The sequence below is a fragment of the Mustela putorius genome, unplaced genomic scaffold, assembly GCF_011764305.1.
Source record: "Mustela putorius furo isolate JIRA1106 unplaced genomic scaffold, ASM1176430v1.1 tig00000139_pilon_pilon_pilon, whole genome shotgun sequence".
NCBI lineage: Eukaryota > Metazoa > Chordata > Mammalia > Carnivora > Mustelidae > Mustela > Mustela putorius.
The window spans coordinates 15,232,760-15,253,911 of record NW_025421293.1 but is presented as its reverse complement, the minus strand read 5'-3'; the positions used below and the strand labels follow the sequence as shown (position 1 = coordinate 15,253,911).

Below are 21,152 nucleotides of genomic sequence, written 5' to 3'. Positions count from 1 at the left end.
GACTGGGACCAGGGGTGGCCGTGGAGGTGAAGAGGGAGCCCAGAGGCAGCCAGCCCTGGACTGGTATGTGTGGGGGCGCCGGGCATGGAGGGCTGGGGGGCAACCTGGATTGGCCAAGGCTCCCCTGAGCCCCAGCCCCACCAGGGCCAGCTTCCAGTTCCCTGGGACCTAGGCCTCGTGGTACCAGAGTGTTCAAAACCCAGTCCCCAGAGTATGGTCCTGGTCGGGCCTGGAGCACCAAAGAGTCCACCCCTGCCCCCTCCCCCAGGCCAGGGATCACAGAGGTTGTCCCCGGCCACCCTCACTTCCCCCCACACACAACATACCACAGACACTGGGTAATTTGGAGAGTTCACACTGGAATTGTCTAAATGTGTCGAGTTTTTCTGGGCAACCTCTTTAGCCCGTAGAAAAATGAAGCCTGGGGGCCCCTGGTGTTTCCGGGGATGACCAGGGCACTTTCCTCGGAATTGCACACAACTTGCTGGAGTGCATTTGGAAACAATGACGAGCCAACGACATGCAAAGTAACACACGTTTTTTCTGACTCAGTAGCTTGGAGGGGCTGTGTGGGGGTCTGGTGCCCAGAGCGGAGGTTCCAACCTTGGCTCCGGCATCTACTGGGACCCGGCAGAGTCCCTCTGGCTCTGGTTCGGCCTCTGTGCCTCATTTAAGGTTCCTGAGGACCCTTGACTCAGCAGTTCAGTTCATTTTGATCCAAGCAGTCCCTACAAGGCCTTTTTGTGTGGCTTAGCCAATCATGCATTCATTCAACAAACGTATGTGTGGGGCTAGAGGGGCGGGCAGACAGCTGGGGACCAGACCAAGAGGGCCCTGTGCAGGGAGACACACAGCCTAGTGCACACTGAGAAGCTGGCCAGCAGCCTCAGCCACCCAGCACTGCAGAGGGGCCCCTCCTAAGGTCCTGGAGAGACACCGGGCCCAGGGCCTAAGGGGACCTCTGGTCGGGTGGCTCACCCTGGGGGGCTGATGCCCATGTAGGAAGACCAGCTGGCTGCTGAGGCCCATAGCCCCAGAGGGGCATCGGGGCCCAGCAGAGCATCCCGCACAAGGCAGGAGGACACCCCACCCCCGCTTCTATTCTTCCAGGTCCTTAGTTCCCGGGGCCCCCACACTGGGGAGAAGAGACCAGCCACACACACTGGGCCCCATCCCACATTTTAATCTACAGAACCCGTGGTGGCTGTTGATGTCGTTGATGTCGCAAGTCCTCCGTGGGACACTACATGGTGACCACAAACCACACCCGGGGGACGTTGTGGATCCCAGGACTGTCCGTCGCCTCCACAAAGCTGGGTCCCCCAAGTGGCAGCTGGGTGTGCTCCAGGCTGGCCCTGGGCGGCGGAGGCTCCCTGTGAAGGGAGGGGAGGAGAAGACAGGACCAGCTGGCCTGTGTGGGGGGGAGCGGTGTAGCTGCCCGGATTCCAGGCCGAGCGCCACCACAGGGTCCCCCTGCTGCCCAGAGGCCGCCCCCATCGGAGCCCGGGGCTCTGAACACGCAGGCTCTGGGATCCGTAGCTCCGACCCCACGTGTCCCCGTGTCAAGGGCACATCGCTTCGCACTCTCACTTCGCAGAGGAGACGAGACTGTCCTTGCCGCAAACAGCAGCAGGACTCGGGGCAGGTTAGACAGCACCCGAAGGGTTCTGTGGGTTCTCAAGCCCCGTGTATGCCCACCTGGAACCGTCACGGGGTGGTAGGTCAGCAATGGCCGAGTTCATGGCCCAGCACGTTCCTGAAATACACCAGCCTAATTTCTGCAGCTGTGAAAGTAAAAGCAGTGATGGACCGGGGCGGCTGAAAGGGAGGTCTTCAGAGGCCTGGCGCGGGGCTCTGTCCAAGCTAGAGCAGACCCCCCCGCCCATGGCGGGAGCAGCAGAAAACCCAACAACCTTCCACGTGGCCAAGTGAGAGTTCTGCACGTGGATTCTAGAAGTGATGCAGGTTCGGCCTCTGGGAAGTATCTCCCACAGAAGGGTCCCGAGGGCCTTGGTGGTCCCCAAGCATGCCACTGTCTTGGGTTTCCAGGCCCAGATTGAGACTAATTAAAGGTTTCCCTGCCCTTGGCGCTTAAGTTAGAACCAGACTAGCTGACCCCCACGAGAGAGGGGATGCTCTGCCCGAAGGGAGGTGAGGCTGGGGCAGAGAAGTGAGTCACCAACTTCCTAATTTGGTCACATCCCAGAAGGCAAGAGCAGTCCAAGAGGGGAGAAGGAGGTCAGCGCAGTCTGCGGCTTCCGGGAAGGGGACGGGGTGGAGCCTCATTCTGGCGAGCCGGGAGCAGACCCCAGGGACCCTGTCTGGATCTGAGTCTCAGGGACTGGACCCCCCATGGCCAGCAGTGGCCAGGGGAGCCCTTGAACCACAGGGCCCAGGTCCCCCGAGCCAGCCCCAGACGGACAGGCCACCGCTGAGGGCGAGGACTTCCCAGACAAGGAGTCAGCCGCCCCTGGGCGCATCCTGGCAACCGTGGGCCTGGGAGGGAAGTGCCAGACCTCAAAGTGAGTCACTGCCTGGCTGATTCAGCCACCAGGCTGGGCGAGGTGAGGCTAGGGCGGTGGCAGCCAGGGGTGTCCTCCCAGCAGGGTGTGCGGGACGGCCTTGGTTGGCAAGCTGCCTCCTGCCGGCTGGACTCTCATTTCACATGGACTCTCATTTCTCTACCCGCAACTAATGGACGGGAAAGCTGCAGCTCAGAGGCTCACGCCCGTGAGACCCATGACAGGGTCACGGAATGGGGCACCCAGGGCAGCCCCCGGAAAAGCTGCCGCACCTGGATGCATGGGCAGCAAGAGGGGCTGCTGGGCCCAGCACTGGTCCATCCTCTGAATGCCCAGGTCAGACGGCCAGAAAGGGTGTCTCTGGGGAAGCCAGGCCACCTCCGTGGCCAGAATAGTGTCAAAGGAGCACAGTAAGCAGAAGAGGGCAGACAGGATGGCGAACTAATGAATGGGCCCGGGTGTCCACCGCAGGGCGGGCCTCTGACTCTGGGGCTCCCAGCGCCCAGCCTCCCATGAGCCCTCCCCAGGTCAGGGAGGGGATCTGGGACCACTGTGTTCCCTTCCAGGTGTCGTGGAGGGTGGTAAGGCCCAGAGATGCCCAGCGACTGGCCCAAGGTCACAAAGCAAGTGGCAGAGTGGCTCTGGGGGACGCTGGGTGTGTGGGGAAAGGGGCCAAGACCAGGCCGGGCTGTGCTGCCTGGCTGTGAGGGGTGAAGACGCAGCTTGCCGACCCCACCTGCAGCACCTCCTGTGTTCCTGCCCCCTCTGAAGCCTCCCCCACGGGGCTGTCCTCCTTGCTCTCCTCCCCAGTCAGGCCCAAGGTTCTCTAAGGGACACCAGACTCCTGGCTCCTGGGGTCCCCGTTCCGCAGGTGTAGACGAATGTCTGATCCCATCCCCGGGGCCACCTGCCTTCCCTGCCTCTGCGCTCTCTTCACTGCCCCTGAAACACCCAGCCTCTCTCTCTCTCTTTCCCTTGGGATCAAAACCTGGGCTGCCCTTTACCCGGTGCCCCCCCTGTGCCCACGTCTTGCAAAACACGTGGGCGGTGCCACGAGCCAGATCTCCATGTGGATCTAGCAAACGCGCAGGCCATCCCATCGGTGCGAGGGGCGCCGTGTGCGAGCCACTCCCTCCCCACCCCCCCCCACCTAAGCCTGGCTCCCCTCCTATGTGTCATCATTTCACAGAGAGCATGCAAGTGGCATGTGAATTCCAGAGCCCGTGACCCTCGGGCTGGCTCTTCTGCTCAGTTCTGGCTGACGCGCCAGAACTACTGCTGCTGTATTGCCGACTGGCTCCTCACCGTAGCCGAGCCACATCCCGTGGCAGCTCGTGGACAGCCCGCTGAAGGATGCCTGGGGAGCCTCCAGCCTGAGGCCATGTGAATAAGGCTGCCGTGAGGCTCCCCTTGAGGTGCTGCGTTTTTCTGGGGCAAGTACCCAACAGCACAGCCGCTGGGCCAGACAGTGGTCCCTGGTTAGGTGTGGGATTTTTAAATTTTTTATTAGTATTTTTTAAAAGGTTTATTTATTAAAGAGAGAGACAGCGCTAGTGCACGTGAGTGGATGACCCTGTGGCCCTGGGCGTTGTCACCACGTTTCCCCACGGCCGCCCTGACCAGTGTGGAGAGCGGACCCTAACCACGTGCATGTTCTTCTGTCCCCGCATCTTGCCACCTGCTTGGGCGCCTGGGTGGGACGTTCGCTCACGCCCCAGCCGAGCATCCAGAGCTCTTCCCTTCGTGGGCCATGTGGTTTGAAAACCTCTTCTCATCTGTGGCTCGAAGTTTCTGAGGCTGTTGCAGGACAAATGGTTTTCATTTCCAGGAATTCCACGTAATCCCATTTCCCTTTTGCGGACGGCGCGCTGGGGGTTCAGTCTCAGAGCAATGCCCCAGCCGGCTCGCCATCGAGGAGCTTCTGTCTGTGTGTCTGGAAGTTTTATACTTCTGTCTTTACATGTAAGCTGTGAGCTGTTTTGAGCTCATTTTGGTAGAATCTGGGGGACCTTGGTCAAAGTTTCCCTTTTTTTTCCCGACCTGTGGAAGCCAGAGGCTGGCTTTCCCAGCATTTTCCTCCTTCACCCAGGAGGTTGCCTTTATGTGTTTATTCAAATGTCTCTTGGGGCCCAGGGAGCGCCCGGCCCTGCGAGGCACCCAGCACCTGCGCGCACAGGGTTCACCCACGGGCCTGCCCCAGCCACGCCCTGGCCCTCCGGAAGCCCCTCAGGACTGTGGTGTCCGCATCAGCCCCCTGAGCAGCCAGGAGACACGGGGCCCCTGGGGACGGAGGCAGTCCTGGCCACGGCAGCTGGGGACCAAGGGGGAGTGCGTGGGTCAGTCTACGTGGCCACAGTCCCCAGCGCCTGCCCCCCCCACCCCCACCCGCCGCAGACCCCATCCCGGCAGCTATTCTGTACCGCGCCCCTGGCACCGCCCTGGGGGCCGTGATAGGACAGGAACAATCGCCTGGCTTGTTGTCTCAGGCACACAAAAGTGTGCTTTCACAAGCCCTACAAGACCCGGTCTATGCCCACCAGGCGCCAGAGGGAACAGGCCCAGGGCCCAGCTGGGGAAGATGCTGCTCTGGCCCACGACCCCCGCAGTGGGCAGCAGGGACTAGAGCCCACCCTCCAAGTCAGGGGGCCCCACCCTGCCCGGCCCAGGGCTTCCTGAGAGGGGGACTACGTTCAAAGTGGCACAGCTGGTGGTCTACCCCAGCCTCCCAGATGGGCCCAGAGCTCGGCCCCAATCCCGGCTCAGCGTCTGTGTGAGCATCCTTCAGCTGCTGTAACAAACTGCCAGGCCTGGGGACTCAAAGCATCTGCCTTCCTTCTGGGTCCCCCGGTGCCTCCACGCCCACGCTGGGAACCGGGCTCTGAAGACAATGGAAGGATGCCTGTTGCCACGGCCGGGCTCAGCCTTGCACATAGGGGCGAGGGAAAGCTGATGGGCAGCGATCACCTCCTCCAGCCTCCAGCCTCCAGCTTCTCATCTGGAAAATGAGACCTCAGAGTGCAATGTGACCTCTCTGCCTGTGGTTGTCTGGACACTCCCCATGCCACAATGTTGGAGGTGCCCGGGGCCTCCAGTACGGCTCAGGGCTCCACTTCTCACAGGGCTCTCTGACCACCAACAGCCATGGCAGTAGCCAGCACAACTCAGCAGTGAGAGCCCTGCCTTCGGGGCTGCCCAAAGTTTCCGTGACACCCTTCTCTGCAAGTGTGACCATTACTAATGACAGCATGGTTCAAAGTGACCTCCAGGACGAGATCTGCTTCTTTGCTCCCTCAGGCCACTCACTGGGGGAAGCCAGACGTCACATCACTGAGTCATGGGGAAGCCCATGTGGCCCTGGGAGCCGTCCCACATCAGAACCGAGCCTTCTGTCCACAGCAGGGACAGTCCTGGGAGGCGGCCCCAGGGAACGCAGACCCAGCCCCCTGGCCTCTACCTCTTGAGGGACCCAGGCCAGAACCTCCCAGCTAAGCTGCTTCAGGTCCTGCCCAGCACGTGGAGATGGCCACACAGCAGACACGTGATGACTGGGGCTGCCAAATTTGGGGAAATTGTTACGTGGCAAGAGGTAACAGAGAGGCTTCAGGCCCCAATCCCAGTTCTGCCTCCTTTAAGTGGGTCCCTCAAGACCCATCTCCACTGTGCCTGGAGTTTTCCCCCAGTCTTTCTCGCTGTCCCTCCCAAGCCCAGCCCAACACGCCAGGGTCCCACTGGGGTCGGGCGCCTGGGCCCCCTGCCCTCTGGGATGCTCTGCTCTAGCTTCAAACCAGGACCTTCCACACTGAGCCATAGGATGCTGAAGATCTGTAATGGACTTAGAAGGCCGTAATTCACACGTACGTCCCTCCCAGGTCCACGTGTAACTTTCACAAAAGCGAAGGAGGAAGCCGCTGACAATGACAGTATGTGTCCAGGGCTGTAGATGGTGGCCTCACAGAGACGGGGTATTTCCTCACTGACTTTGTTTTCACCGGCTCCTGGGGAACCCGCACTCACACAGGATCCGGAGGCCCGGGAAGGGTGCCCTCCAGGTCTGCGCCTGCGCTGTCCCGAGGGGCAGCCACCAGTGGCGTGCGGCTGTTGTGGGATGCAGGAACGTGCCTGGGAGAAGGGCTTCGCGATATAGGTGCCAACACCGAAGATGTGATTCCCGGAACACGGTGTCTCTTGTCCACTGTTTTCTATACTGTTAAGATGTTCGAAGCACAAATGACAATGTTTTCAGAGCACTGAATTAAATAAGATATATTAGTGTTATTACTATTTTTAAGTAGGCGGCAAGCCTAGCAAGGAGCCCAGTGCGGGGCTTGAACCCACGGCCCTGAGATCAAGACCCGAATTGAGATCGAGAGCTAGATGCTTAATCAACTGAGCCACCCAGCTGCCTCTAAATAAAATCTTCATTAAAATGAACTTTTTTATAGAGACAGAAAGCCGATGGCAGGGCTGGGGGAGCAGGTGGGGGTTAGTGTGTCACGGGGACATTGAGGGGGGATGGAATGTTCTGGAGACAAGACAGCGGTGATGGTTATGAATGCGCTGAATGCCACGGGACTGTATGTTTAAAAATGGTTAAAACGCTAGACTCTATGTTATGTCTATTTTAACTCAAAAACCTGAATCTCACTTGCTTTTGCTCCTGTTTTTGTAGTGGCACCAGAACACTCAGAATGACATACTGGGCTCCCGTTACATTGCTATCATGCCGTGCTTTGAAGTGTGAAGGTTTTTTATTGTTCAAATAGATACTTTGGCAAGAAATTTGAGCAGAATATGTGTTGAATTCCTAAGACAGAACAGAGAAACGGTTTGAAGACCACTGCCAGTCCCAGGCCCCTGCCCCTGCTGTGAGGTCCTGTGGCTGCCCATTTTGAGCATCTGGGACCACACGACCTGGACAGCTGGAGGCCAGGTGGCCCCATGGCCCCGAGTTCATGGGCAGAGCCTAGAAACCTCAGGTGGCCAGCACTTGCGGTCCTTCAGGAAGCTCCTGGGGGTGGTGGGATAGAAGAGCAGGCCAGCAGGCTCAGCATGGGGGTCCAGAAGAGCCTCCCAGGAAAGACCACGTGGTTTAGCGTGATGGACCACCGCCTGGTGAGCCCTCCTGAGTACGCCCCTCAGAACCTCACCTCTGGCCAGAACTCGGGTGGACTGGGTCCCACTAGAACTTCCCCCAGCCTCATGGCTCAGAGCTGAGAGCCACACCCCTCGCCCATGTCCTCTGTGAGTGGAGATCCTTCTCCTAGCCTAGGGATAACTTCGGGGAGGGTGCACGCAGGGTTCTCCCCATCCTGGACCCACTAGCTGCTGCCCAGCCCAGCAGCAGTGATTTTCTTTAGGTCATTCCTCATTCTGGAGTTCCTGCATGGCCAGACCAGGGCAGAATGACCTGCATGGGTGCTGGCATCCCTGCTCCTGGCTTGGCAGTGGCTTTCCCAAGGAGCCTGGCCCCCGTCCAGCCATGAGAAAAGGCACTTGGCTGGTGGCCGCCCGGCTCCTATGGGCCCTTCCCAGCCCCACAGCAAGGCCGGCAGTCCCAAACGGTGGGGCTGCGTGTGAGTCCGTTTGACTCCAGGGTGAAGCCTGCCTGCTGGCCTGGGAGAGGCTGGGGGAAGCTAGCAGCATGGGGTTAGGCTCTGCCCAGAACTGCGGCTTCCAAAGTCTGGATACGAGGACTGAGTCAGGGGGGCTCCCCGTCATCACCCCCGATTCCTGGCTTAGAAACCCCGGCCCATCCAAAGCACCTCAGGTGGGCAAGGGGCCTGTGTCCTTGCCCACAGTGCCCTACACCCAAGGCACCATAGTGAGTTCTTGATAACAGGATGGAGGGCAGGGACACCCACACTGACAGAAGAGACAGCCCCACTCTCATACAGGTGGATGGATAAATACGACGTGGTCCACACAGTGGGTGTCAATCAGCCGTTAAAAGGAACCGGACCCCCCTGCCCCATGGGGTCGAGCCCTGAGGACACCGGCCAGACACAGAAAGGCACGCATGGGGAACCCATGCACACGAGGACCGGGAATCGTCAGACTCACAGACACAGAGAACAGACAGTGGGGCTGGGGCTGGGGAAGCGGGCAGGGATCCGTGTGTCATGGGGACAGGTCTCCATGTGTGGGAATGGAACATTTTGGAGTTGGACTGGGGAGACAGTGCCCCTGAACTGGACGCTGAGAAATGGTTAAAGTGGTCAGTTTTAGGTCACGTGTATTTTACCACAATAGAGAAACAAAAAGAAAACGCTCCTCTGTAAAGGATTTCAGACCAAGAGATCGAGTCGGGAGGGGAGAGTTCATTGCACATTTAATATGACATGCAGCATTCAGAACATCGCGACGAGTTGGGTGGGCTCACACGTCACAGAAACTCCGCGGGCAGAGGCAGGGCTGGCGGGGGCCCCCCGGACGTGCACAGGAGAGCAAAACCAGGGGAACTGCGCCATGTGGTTCTTGGCTCCGGGAGGCTCTGCACTGCCCCCAGGCCTCTCTCACTCACAGGGTACCTGGACAGAAAACACATCTGGGGGGAGCTGAATGGATCTGGCCTTGGGACTGTGGGGCCTGGGGCTGTTTGCTCCTCTTCCTGTTATAGGAGGGTGAAGCTTCGTTTGCACATGTCTCCTGGGCAAGGGCAGAGTCCAGTGGGGCATTGCCGGGCATCTCAGAAGGGGCCCCTGGCTCTCACGTTATCTAGCACGTGTCTATAAGACCTCTCCCCTCTCTCGGAAGGTCGCCAAGAAGCTGTCTTACAAACAAGCTGCAGAGCAGACATCATCCTGACCCCCTGTCCCCGGGAGAGCAGTGCTCCTCAAATGGTGGGGCGCCCCCAGCTCCTCATGTGCCAGGCCACCCCAGGGGCACCGCCCAGGGGAGATGAGGGCATGTGCCACTCGACCATGTCCTCCTCTAAGGGTTCCTGTGAGCCTGGGTCACCAGAGGCTCTCATGCCTGGGGCCTTCTGTCCCTCACACTGACTTCCCCGGAAGCTGGGGGTCCCTCCAAGACACTCCCCAAAGGTCACCGCACCACCCTCAGGACTGGAGCCCTGATCACATGACCTTCAGCCCACCCAAGCCAGCCTGGACTCTCATTGGGCCCTTTGGCCACCCAGGGGCAGGCTGGTCAGAGAAGACACACAGGGAGGGACGTGGGGAGGGGCCGCTGGCATCTCCTCAGCCCAGGGGTCTCTGGGGACCTTTTTTTGAAGTGCACAGGGTGACTGTTTTTTTCCAAACAAAAGCCTGGAGGGAGGGGTGGCCTCACGTGGCCAGGGTGCCCACCCCCCTCTGCGGCCCGTGGACACAGACGAGCTCGCCAGCACACAGAAGCTGGGCAGCGGGGCTGCGGGGCTCAGACGGTGAGGGAGATGAAGCTGTTGTAGCGCTGGATGTTCCTCTTGAGGATCTCGGAGCAGGGGCCCAGCACACGCTCAAAGCGGGGCCGGTCCAACTTGACACACTTGAGGGGCCCTCGGGCCACCACGGTGGCCGCCCGGGGCCGGTTCAGCAGCAGCGCAATCTCCCCTGGGGAGCGAGAGGGTGGTCAGGGGCCCGGCCCCCAGGGCTGCCCGCACTGCTCAGGTCCACTGGATTCCAGCAAGCTCCTCCCGGGAGCACCGACACGCAGTTTCCCATCCATCTGCCGCGCCCCCGACCCCGCAGGGGCTTGGGGGGCTAGGGGTTCAAGGTCATGCCCTCCCAGGGGCAGCTGCGTCCAGGACACATCCATTGAGGGCACCCCAGCCTGCTCCCTGCATACCCCCCATGGCTCTCCACCTCAGCGCCCTTCCAGGGAACCCCCCACCCCACCATGAGACTCACACTCTGTGAGTGCGGGGACTCCAGACTCACCGAAGTAGTCGGAAGGCCCCAGGCGCCCCACCTCCACGTACTCCTCGTTGGGGGACCGGCGCTGGAGGACGGAGGCCGTGCCCTGCAGACGCCAAGGGGATACGTGAGGATCAGTGGTTGGAGTGGGCATGGGCGGGGGCGGGGAGGATGGCCTGAAGTCACCCAGCGGGGGGGGGTGGTGGTGGTGGTGATCACACCCAGCAGGAGGTCATAGGTTGGGGTGTCACACACAGTGGGGGGGTGCACAGGTAGGGGGTCACAGCCACCAAAGTTGGGGTCACACCCAGCTGGGGGGGTCACATGTAAAGAAGTCAGAGGTGAGGAAGTCACAAGCAGGGCCCACAGGTAAGAGGTCACCCAGCAAGGGGACATGACCAAATCTCCCTCCTGCCAGCTTCCATCCATGTGCTCCCCCTTCTAAGGTGAATTCAGGGTTCTCCTCCTTGGAAACAGAAGGGTGTGGGGTTGGAACCATGCTGGGGTCTGGCCAAGGGCATGAGGCTGCCAAAGGCCATGCAGTGGGGAGGATCTTGGAGCTGACCTTGGGCTAGCTCTCAAGGACGTGGCACTCCTGCAGGATGGGCGTGGCCTTGGGTCCCGCTCTGAGCAGCGTGGCTCCCTCCTGACCCCCAAATAGGGGTGTCTGCAGACGCTACCAGCTCAATAACTAATGCAGGCCTGGATGGCCAGCACGAGGCAGTCGAAGTCTCCCGCTCGGTGGGCTGGCAGCCTCACACCGGGGCAGGGACGTGTGGAAGCTCTGGCGCTGGGCGGCTCTGACCCCAGGACCCCCTCGCCTGCCAAGCCCTCGGGCTGGGCCCTGTTTAGGGGAACTGAACACCAGCCTCATCCATGCTGCCTTGTTGTACACCTGCCAGCAGGCTGGCCCCACTGTGGAGACTGAAAGGGAAGCTTTAAAAACGGCCCAGAGTACCCAGACAGGGCTCAACACCGACCCTGCAAAGGGATGTCAACCAACACGTAGTGTCCCTCCTGCAGCCTCCTCACCGGGAGGGGTCACCTGCTTCTTCAGGGTGGCCAAGGGGACTGGCCCAGGAGGACGCAGGCCCCTGCGCCCCCCACTACCCTCTGCCACTATGGTGTGCCCACAGCTCTGCAGCCCAGCTCCCCAGTGCCCTTGCCGCACGAATAAACGTGATCTTTCTCCAAGGTAGGCTCAGTTCTCCGGCTCACCGTCTCTGGCCTCACTGTGTATGGGTTAATGAGTAACTCCTGCCTCTCTACGGTCTGGAGGGAAACGCGGCAGTCAAAAGACCCTGCCAGTGCAGCCAAGCCTAGAATCTCCAAGCACCTATCGGCAACCCCTCCGGCTGGATTCCCCATGCCGGGACCACTCAGCTCGTGCGTGTCTAGGGTGTTTATGAAGCTAGTTGATGGATGGCGCCAGACGTCTGAACAGCCGGGCGACGCCGCCACCCCCAGGAGCTGTGGCTGCCGGGGGGCCTGGAGAACATGGGCTCCCTCCCCGAGCCCTGGGAAGGAATGAAGTCCTGGGACCCTGGCCCACACTGTGGGTGACGGCTGAGGGTGACATGTGGCTCTGATGTCACCAGCCTTGGTCCTCCTGCAGTGGGACGTGGGGCAGGTCACCTGAACCCCACATGTGGTTGCTGTGCCTGGGGCCACCAGGACAGGCATTATTTGTCTCGATACCCCACTGTGCCGACCTAATTCTTTTTCACACTGACGTCCTTTAACTTGTGATGCACGTAATCTACATGCCTTTCATTCCCGTTTTAGACAACTTTCCACTTTACAATCGGATCGTTTCCTTCTTCCAAAACTGCAGGCATGGACCTGGAGGCTTCTGGTTTGCAGAATTACTCAGGGACACTCCAGGCCTACAGCTTCCTTCAGAGGCTTTGAAGCCCCCAATGTTAGCAAACCCAAGCAGAGGGGCTGGGGGCTACTGTCAGGCCTCAGAACCACAAGACGTGGCAAGGCCTGGGAGCTGGCTGATTCAGCCGCCCAAACGTGGGCCAGGGACCTGGGCTTATTCCCACCTCCTGCTCTGGTGACCTCGGTCCCTCCTGGTGTCACAGCCGCTGCCACTGTTGTGGGAGTCACCCAATGTCTTCCCCTGCCATCAGCAGGCAGAGAACCCACTTCTTCCTCCTACAGCTCTCCTATCAGCAGGAAACCTTCTAGAAGCTTCTAGCAACCTCTCCTCATGCTGCATTGACCCAACGAGGTCAGACGCTCACGGAGCTGCTGAAGAAATGGTGAGCACCAATGGGGAGGGGTTGGGGATCCTGGCTGGGTTCACAGAAGGAGCAAGGATGGGCTCGGTGCGGGGCAGCTCAGGTCGGCCACATGGACATTCACCTGAGCCCACCAACCCCCATGCGACGGGTCCTACGTCCTTTCTGGTGGTGCACAAAGACGAGGCAGGCTGTGACCTCCAACACGGGGGAGCACACGCACCCTATCTGCGGGCCCTCGGAGGACGTGTGTGCTCCTGCATGCGGGTATCCCTGTCTCAGCCAGATGGCCACCAGGCTTCGCGAAAAGAAAGTGCCCACAGGAAGAGCCCTCGGCAAACACAGGGTAGGGAATAGCCCTGTCGGTTGTGAGCCCGAAGCCCCAGGCCTCCTTCATGGGGATCGTGACCACGTGACCCTGTTCTCACAGACAGACTCTGTTTGCGTGGCTGTGACACCAGTCCCCAGCCACGTGGGAGGGCCACGTGGAACAGCTTCCTGGCCCAGGACACATGCTCAACAGAAGATGCCGATCTGTTCTGGGGCCCCGACCCAGCAGCACCGACTCCCCGAGCCCAACACCATCCCCCAGCGCCCTGGCAGGACTGTTGAGGACCACTGTCTGCCCAGCACAGGTTGACCCTGAAGGGTGCAGACCTCCACCCAGCAGAGAGCCGTTCCCACGGCACCACACGCCCCGGGTCCTGGAAATAACCCTCCAGTCCGAGCTGTGCTTCCCAGCCCGCTGTGAGGGCAGCAGAGACACCCTCGTGGGACCGTGAGCTGGAACGTTCTGGGCTGGAAAAACGTGCTTGCCAAAACTCCGGATCATATTCCCCAAACTTCTCACTCAGTGATTCTAACCCTGGTCTGAAAATAAACCAGGTCACACGGAACGCGGCCTGGGAGGACGCAGGACCAAAGAGAGCACCGGCGTCCAGGGGCGGGGACCGTAAATGGCCCGTTTCCTTCAGCATCTGTTTGAGGTTGGGTTTTTTTGGTTTTTTTTTTTTTAAGATTTTATTTATTTATTTGACAGAGAGAGATCACAAGTAGGCAGAGAGGCAGGCAGAGAGAGAGAGGAGGAAGCAGGCTCCCCGCGGAGCAGAGAGCCTGATGTGCGGCTCGATCCCAGGACCCTGGGATCATGACCTGAGCTGAAGGCAGAGGCTTTAACCCACTGAGCCACCCAGGAGCCCCATCTGTTTGAGTTTTAAACGTCGCCTCTGAAAGCAAAACCCTAACCATCGCTTTGGTTTCCTACAACAGGCAGGCAGGGACGACTTCTGAGAGACCCAGCAGAGGCGGCAGCAGTGACTGTGAGGGCCCGGCAGGAAGCCCGAGGCTTTGGGCCAAGAGGCCCCCTGACCGGTCCTGCAGGGGGACGGGCCCTCGGGGACACACCCGGGCTCCGGACCCGTGCTGTGTGTGCAGCAGGCGTCGTTGCTACACCCCCTGTATTCGTTCTCCCTGGTGTGCCTTCCCGCGCCCCTATCCACCTCCCCCTCCGCCTCTTGGAGCCCCAGCCTGGTGGGATGCTAGATGTGGCCAAGTCTAGTGGGAGCTGGGGGCTGGGGGCAGACGCCCAATGCCTGCTGGCCCTCGACGGCCCCCAGTCCAGGCTCAGGAAGGACGGCGTCCTTCAGACCCTACATGTACCCCTGAGTGACTGAGCACCAGCTCTGAGGCTCCTCCTGCATTGGCCGCGTGGGCAATGTTGGGTTTCTAACGGAGTAATCGTCTCGGCAGACGTTAGTGTGTCCCGGTGTCGGGCCCAGAGAGGGTGTCCTCTATCCATTCTGGGGAGCTGGACCCTTATCACTGCCCAAGCACAAGTCCGCCTCTCGGCAGTGTGGCCAAAACACTCGGCAGATGGCATCACACGCACGCGGCTAGCCACGCGGGGCGCACACTGGCCTGCACTCCTACTGGTGTCCAGTGGATTCTCCGTGAGGCCGGGGCCAGGCCAAGGGAGGATGGCACAGGTACGTGGGCCCCAGGACCGGGGCTCCAAGAAGCGGGTGGGGAACGCCAGAGTGGGGGGCACCACAGGCCCTGCGTAGGGAGGGTTCCTTCTCCAAACCGGGAATGGTCTCATCCCCTCTGAAGCCAGGCAGCACCCGTGACAAGCTCAGGAAAGTGTCTGGCGACCCACGCTCCGGTGGGCAGGGGCGATGTCTGGGAGACAAGCAGGTGGCCCCACCACACGTGTCCTTGAGCGGAAGGACAGGGGTGTGTGGGTCACACAGCACGGCTCCATCCCTCCAGGCTCTGCTCCCCATGCCCAGTTCTTCCCTGCCATGCAAGCACCCATGGCTTCTGCAGGCCAAGGCTGGAGATAAGCAGGAGCTTGCCAACTCAGTGGTGTCCCAGCGAGACCTCTGGGTGGCCTGGGTGAGGTTGGGCTTGGGGGAGCCGATGGCTTCCAGTGACTCAACCCTTAGACCCAAAGGAGGGTAGGGTGACAGTGGGCACAACTGGGCTGGCAGCCACCCCCTGTGCTCCCAGGACACAGCTGCCTCAGCCTGCAGACCCGGGCCCAAGGCCCCCCAGCCCAGCCCAAGGGCACGCACAGCACCTCCTCCTTTGAGAGAGGCTAACACATGTAGGACAGGTCAGGAAGGTCCGAGTGTGGCCCCAGCCAGAGCAACTGAGAGAGAAGGTGAATTAAAAGGTTTCTCTCCTGCTTGACCACTGCTCCCCGTGGGAAGTTCTAGTGGGACCAGAAGGACGATGAGGCCACAGGTGGTGGGTTTTGGGGGCCTGGAGTCACAGGGCAGGCCTGGGCCAGTCCTGGCACCAAGAAGCCATGACTTCTACCCTGGCTGTCTGGGGAGCTGTGAGCTTAGTCCCTGCTTCTCCTGGCCTCAGTTTCCCCCCAGGCCCTGGCCAGGATCCATGGAAGCATGGGTGTGAGCATCACTGGGAGGCTCCTGGTATTCTCTGCACTGAGAGGGTAACAGTCACTACCTCAAGGACTCGCAGGATCATTGGGACACAGAGTGAGCTCAGGAAGCAATGGCAGACTCTGTCAGGACCAGCACTGGGAGCAGACGGAACACAGAGCTGGTTGGACAGACTCCTGTGGTCCATGAGAGAATGTCAGCCTGCCTTCTAAAGGAAGGAACAACCCCTGCCCCCACAGGGACGAGCCCCAAGGACACTAGCCAGACACAAAAGGACACTCATGGAGACCCTCCCCCACACACGAGGACCCAGAGTCGTCAGAAAACAGACGGTGGGGCTGGGGGAGTGGGTGGAGGTCCGTGCATCATAGGGACAGGGTCTCCATGCGGGGATGGAATGTTCTGGAGCTGGATGGGGGAGGGAACGGTGACCCTGAACTGGACGCTGAGAAGTAGCCACGATGGCAAGTCATATACTGTGTGCGTTTTACCACAATTCAGAGAAATGGAGATCATTTCAAGGAGGGCCCGGCCCTGGGAATTCCCACTGGCCCTGTGCCTAGACTTGGGCTCTCCTGTTCCTGCATGTTGGGGTCATGCTCTGGGCACCCCACATGGCCCCCTGTCCACATCCACGCTCTGTCTCAAGCAGCTCACGGGCAGGGGGCCTCGTGCTTATTACTAAGCTGCCCACGCTGCAGACAAGCACTCGGCTGTCCCTCCAGAGGGACACACTGGGGACACTCATCTTTTGGCCCACTCCTGGCATCCCAACTTCTGGAGGTGGGGCCTGCAAGCCCTGAGTCCCGGGGGGACCCTGGCTCCAAGGTGGGGGACTTGACACCCCAAAACCTAACTCGTCCCGAATGGCACATCTGTAAGGTTTTAACTGTCTTCGTGGCAGTGGTGTGCATGCTTCTCGGCCCTCCTCTTGCGGGGCCAGGGACCCAGCGGGACCATGCAGGATCCTGTGGCCAGCATGCACATGGCCCGCGGCCCCCTCTGGGAGCACCTACAGGCCTGTTGGCACCTGCATGGGCAACAGACAAGATCTGGAATCACAGGCCCCGGGATGTCTCCAGTCTTTGTTGGGGGGGGGCGCTCTCCATCTGGGGAAACACTCCCCAGACTCCTCGCATTTTGTATGCCAACAGCAAACCCAGGAGGAACCCGTCAAGGGGCAGGCGTTTGTCAGGAACGCCCACAAGCAGCTGTGGGCAGAGGCGGGGAAATTACGCCTTCCTAAAGACTCTTCCGTGTCACTGGCCTTATTCCAGCAAATGACACTGTCATAACACGATTTTTCAATTTTGGGGTTTTCTTAGAAAAGGCTCTCATCTGAGGTCCAGCCTCGGCCACCAGCAAGGTGACTTGTACAGCCTAGAGTCTTCATCCACAAACAATCCGGGGGCAGCCAGCACCAAGGCCCCGGGTCACAGGAACGTGCACTGAGTCCACCCTCCAGCCCATGTGCCAAGGTCATTCCGGAGCCCAGAGAGCCTGGCCTGCCCAGGTCCTACCTGATGGGTCAGCAGGATGTGTGGCTGTGCCCGGTCAGGAGGTCATTGGGCAACCAGGTGGAGACACGTCAGAGCCCAGGAGCCCCTCAGGCCCCTGAAACCCTCTCAGGGGCCATCAGAGCCTCCCTGGATGGAGCCCCTTCTGGGGTCAGAGTGGCCCAGGCAGTCAGTCACCCCAGAGGGACATCCAGGTGTGGAGTGGGTGCCGGCATGGGCCTGTCAGATGCAGCCATCATGCTCCCTGGCATTTACCCGAAGGGCCCAGATGAAGACTTAGGTCCACAGAAAATTCACGCAGGGATGTCTACACACTTCATCACAACCAGCAAGATGACCCCGAGCAGGTGAGCAGCTCCCATGCTCCGTGCAGACCACAGGCCACGAATCTGCACACTGATTACAGAGACCGACCCAAATGTCACACCGTGGGACCCTAAGGGCCAGGCACTCTGGGGAAGCTGAGCTGTGCACACAGGAGGGGAAGGCCTGCCGCCAGGGCTTCGGGGCAGAGGGACAGACGGTGCCGGGGGACTTTCAGGGCCATGAACACTGGGGGACACCCTGGGGTGACACCGGTCATCACTGTCCAGACCCACAAAATGCACACCCACCTAGAGGGACCCGGGTGCCAACTGTGGTCTCTGGGTGACGACAACACGTTCGCATGGGGCTGATTGTGAAAGATACCCCGTCTGGGGGACATGGATGATGGGGCAGCCTTTTGGGGGAGCAGGGAATACAGGAAATCTCAGCCCCTTCCACTCAATTCTGCTGTGAACCTCAAACTGCCCTAAAAAATGAAGTCTTACAAGTCAGGGAGTAAGAACTCTGAAAACTCTGTTGTCTCTCCTTCCGGGGACTGGGGCTAGCAGGCCAGCAAACACCTGTGACCTCAGGCCACCCCCACCAAGCCTGGGCGCTAAGAGAGGGCGCCCACCCAGGCCCCAGGAGCTTGGAAACAGGCTTCCTCTAGTTTGGCCCAGAAGGAAAGCTGTGACCTTTGTGCTAGAGACGTCTGGGCCAGTCGACCATCCTTCACCAATGACCTGCAGCCTCGGCCTGGACACACACCCTTCGTCCATCTCCGTCTGGACCTCCAGCCCCCAGCCCCAACCTGCACACCTCACCATCCCAGTCGGTGGGGGTGTCCCTGCTACCACCAGGCCTCCTACCACCGCGGGTTACTGTGCCACTTCCAGGGACCCTGCTTTGGCCTGGGACCCAAGGCAAGTCTGTGCCAAGTCCATGGGGTGATTTCGCTCCTCCCCAAATAAATACCTAGCTGGTAGCAGCTGCCACCCACTCCCCAGCCAGCGCACAGTGAGGGCACAGCACGGCCGAGTCACAGACAACCCCAAGCAAAGAAGAACACACCCAGCAGGGCATGGGGCGACCCCCTTCCTGCTCCCCAAGATCCTGGTGAATCTGCATGCCCACCAGAGGGGTCCACATGTCTGAGCGGTAAGCAGGGCGAGGCACTGGCCAGAAGGCGGCTTGGGGAGCAATGGTAGTCCCATCACTTCAGCACAGTGGACATTCACAAAAGTAATTTGCTAAGAGGGCAGATAAGCCAAATCTGGAGTTTCCATGGTAACGCCTCCCCAGTGGCCAGCTGGTACAGGACGGAGCGTGAAGCTCTCTGTTGGAATTTTATGGGAACCAGCTGCCCTCATCATCCCCCCCAACCCCATGACCCAGCCCCGGTCTTGGCGGGGTCCTCGTGGGCATGCAAAGTGGGGCCACGTGGCCCAGCGCCGAGCCCCATCCACATCCTTGTCCATTTTCCTGGAGCACGGAAACCAGGAGGCAGGTCTTGGCACAGACACTCTGTTCTCTCTCTGCCCGACGCCCTCTCCTTGCAGAGGCCCCGGTCGGCCTCACCCCACGGGCTGCTGCAGGTCCCCATCCTGGGAAGGCCCAGTCCCTGCTCTGTGTCCATTGCCAGGTTTATAGGGCAAGGGTCTCACTCAACTGCTGGAACATTTCCCTAGAGCTCTGGGGATCCAGTGTCGAGGAGATTCAGACACAGCCGGTATTTGCAGGGCTGCGAGACAGGAAGACCGCCTCTCCCAGGGGGGCCTGCCCCGCAGAGACAACACCCCACCCCGGGCTCAGCTGAGCCCGGGGATCCTGAAGCCCCACTCAGCCTTCCACACTGGGCTCCCACCCGCCGGCAGGTGTTCATGACTAAGTGTCTGTGGGGGCCACTGTCCACACCTGTGCAGGACAGGGGGGTCTCTGCCAGGCTCAGCCACACCTGGGGGATCCGCACTGCGGGGAGGACACATACAAGGAAGCAAACTCAAGGACCTTCTGCCAAACAGAGTAGACACTCAGCCGGGCAATGGCATGAGGAGACGAGGGGCCTGGTGCCCCTTGTTGCTCTGATGAAACTAGGATGGGCAGCACCAAGCCAGCCAGTCCGCCGAAGCCCCAGCCTGGGTCTGTAGCCCCATTCCTCACAGCAAGTACGTCAGCAGGCACCCAGTGCCCAGACCTGGGCCTCAGGGCCCTACACACCCACCTATGCAAAGACCAGACTGTTCTGGAAAAGCCAAGAAGCAGGGGCATCAGAAAGGGGTTCTGCAGAGAAACCCCCAGTGGGATGTGTGTGTGGATAGAGGTTCACCTTACGGAATTCGCTTGCATGACAGCGGGGACCACAAGTTCAAAATCTGCATGGCCAGCGGCTGGCAGGGAGTGTCTCTTCTTGGGGGGCCTCTGTCTTCTTTCTCTCAAGGAAAACCTTTAACTGATCAGATGAGGCCCACCCACACCATGGAAGACCCGCCCCTTCATCCAACATCAGCTGATGTCACTGTTAATCCCATCTGAACCTCCGCAAAAACATCTAGAGTGGGGTTGAGCAAACCTCTGACATCTGGGGACGTAGGGCCCTTTCCTGCTATCTCCGTGGGGCAGGGGGTCACACTGCGAGAAACTGGCAGTTAGTGCGTTATAACATGCACGTGTGCCATTAGCAGAAGGAAAAGAGGACAATTCAAACCAGAGAGATCACGCACCTGGATGCTTCCTGCCAAGTCTCCCAGAAGAACACAGGTCGTCCTCACTGCATGTCCCATGTGTGTGGCGTGGGGTGTCTCTGCTCCCACGGAAACATCAGCCACGCCCAGCAGGGTCTCCAAAACTATCTAACCAAGGGCACAGCGTCCAGAGCGAAAGTGCTTGCTCTACAAACCCACAACCAGCACTACCTTCTCCTGCTTTGTTCTAGAACGTTCTTGGTCGACTCCTGGGCATCTCAACCAGGGACCACCCAGGCAGCCTCCCAAGGCTGTGGTGACACCCCCAGGGGACAAGCGTCCTCCAGCCCCACCTGCGACTCCCCTGGGAGCTCATGGGGCACGAGGGGGGGTAGCGGGGCTGGTGGGCCTGACCTGTGTGCCTGGCAGGTATGGCCACGGGTCTGCTTCTGGCCACAGAGCAAACCACAGCGAGCCTCTGATGCCTGCAAACCCCGGGGTCCCGTGTGACCTACCCGACCCGGCTGATCACAGGAAAAGGGAAAAAATCCAAGTTGCCAAGGAGACGACTTCAAATACATTTCTGGGAGCATCGGGTTACATTCCAGAGCCACACACCTGCATTGGTGTGCATGAGCTCCCACGCCCGTCCACGGGGAGGACACAGTCCTTGGACGGAGCCGGGGCAGCCCCCATCACCCCACCGCTCCCCTGGCCGCGCACCGTCCCCTGGCTTGCCCCCCTGAGCCCTCAGAGCTGGCTGCCGACGCCACTGGGGGATGACCAGCAGGGACGCCTGCAGAGCAGGCGCGACCCCAGGAAGGACCTCCCCAGCATGCCCTGCAGCCAGTGGAGGGAGAAGAAACACACGTGTGGACACAAGGAGTGGCACTCGGTGTTCTCCGTGCCGTTGACGAGACCGAGGCATGCTGCGACCCTCTGCTGCGCACACCCACACGTATCCACACACACACACGCACCCACGCAATCCACCCACGCACACATACCCACGCACACACACACACGTACCCATGCACACACATGCACACGTACACACACGCACACACACGTACCCACTTACATGCACACGTACCCACGAACACACCCGCACATGTACCCAAGTA

The 21,152-nt window shown here is 60.2% G+C and overlaps 1 protein-coding gene across 3 annotated transcripts in view; it reads right to left on the bottom strand.

The window, feature by feature from the left end:
- Positions 1 to 8,833: 8,833 nt before the first annotated feature.
- Positions 8,834 to 21,152, bottom strand: part of PRKAR1B (protein kinase cAMP-dependent type I regulatory subunit beta) — a 67,675-nt gene continuing 55,356 nt past the window's right edge. For all 3 annotated transcript variants that reach the window (XM_004776310.3, XM_004776309.3, XM_004776308.3), the window contains exons 10-11: positions 10,397 to 10,478; positions 8,834 to 10,069 (exon numbers count right to left, since the gene is read on the bottom strand). In XM_004776310.3, coding sequence (XP_004776367.1) covers positions 9,897 to 10,069; positions 10,397 to 10,478 — 255 coding nt within the window. In that variant the 3' untranslated portion in view covers positions 8,834 to 9,896. The remainder of the gene's footprint in view (positions 10,070 to 10,396; positions 10,479 to 21,152) is intronic.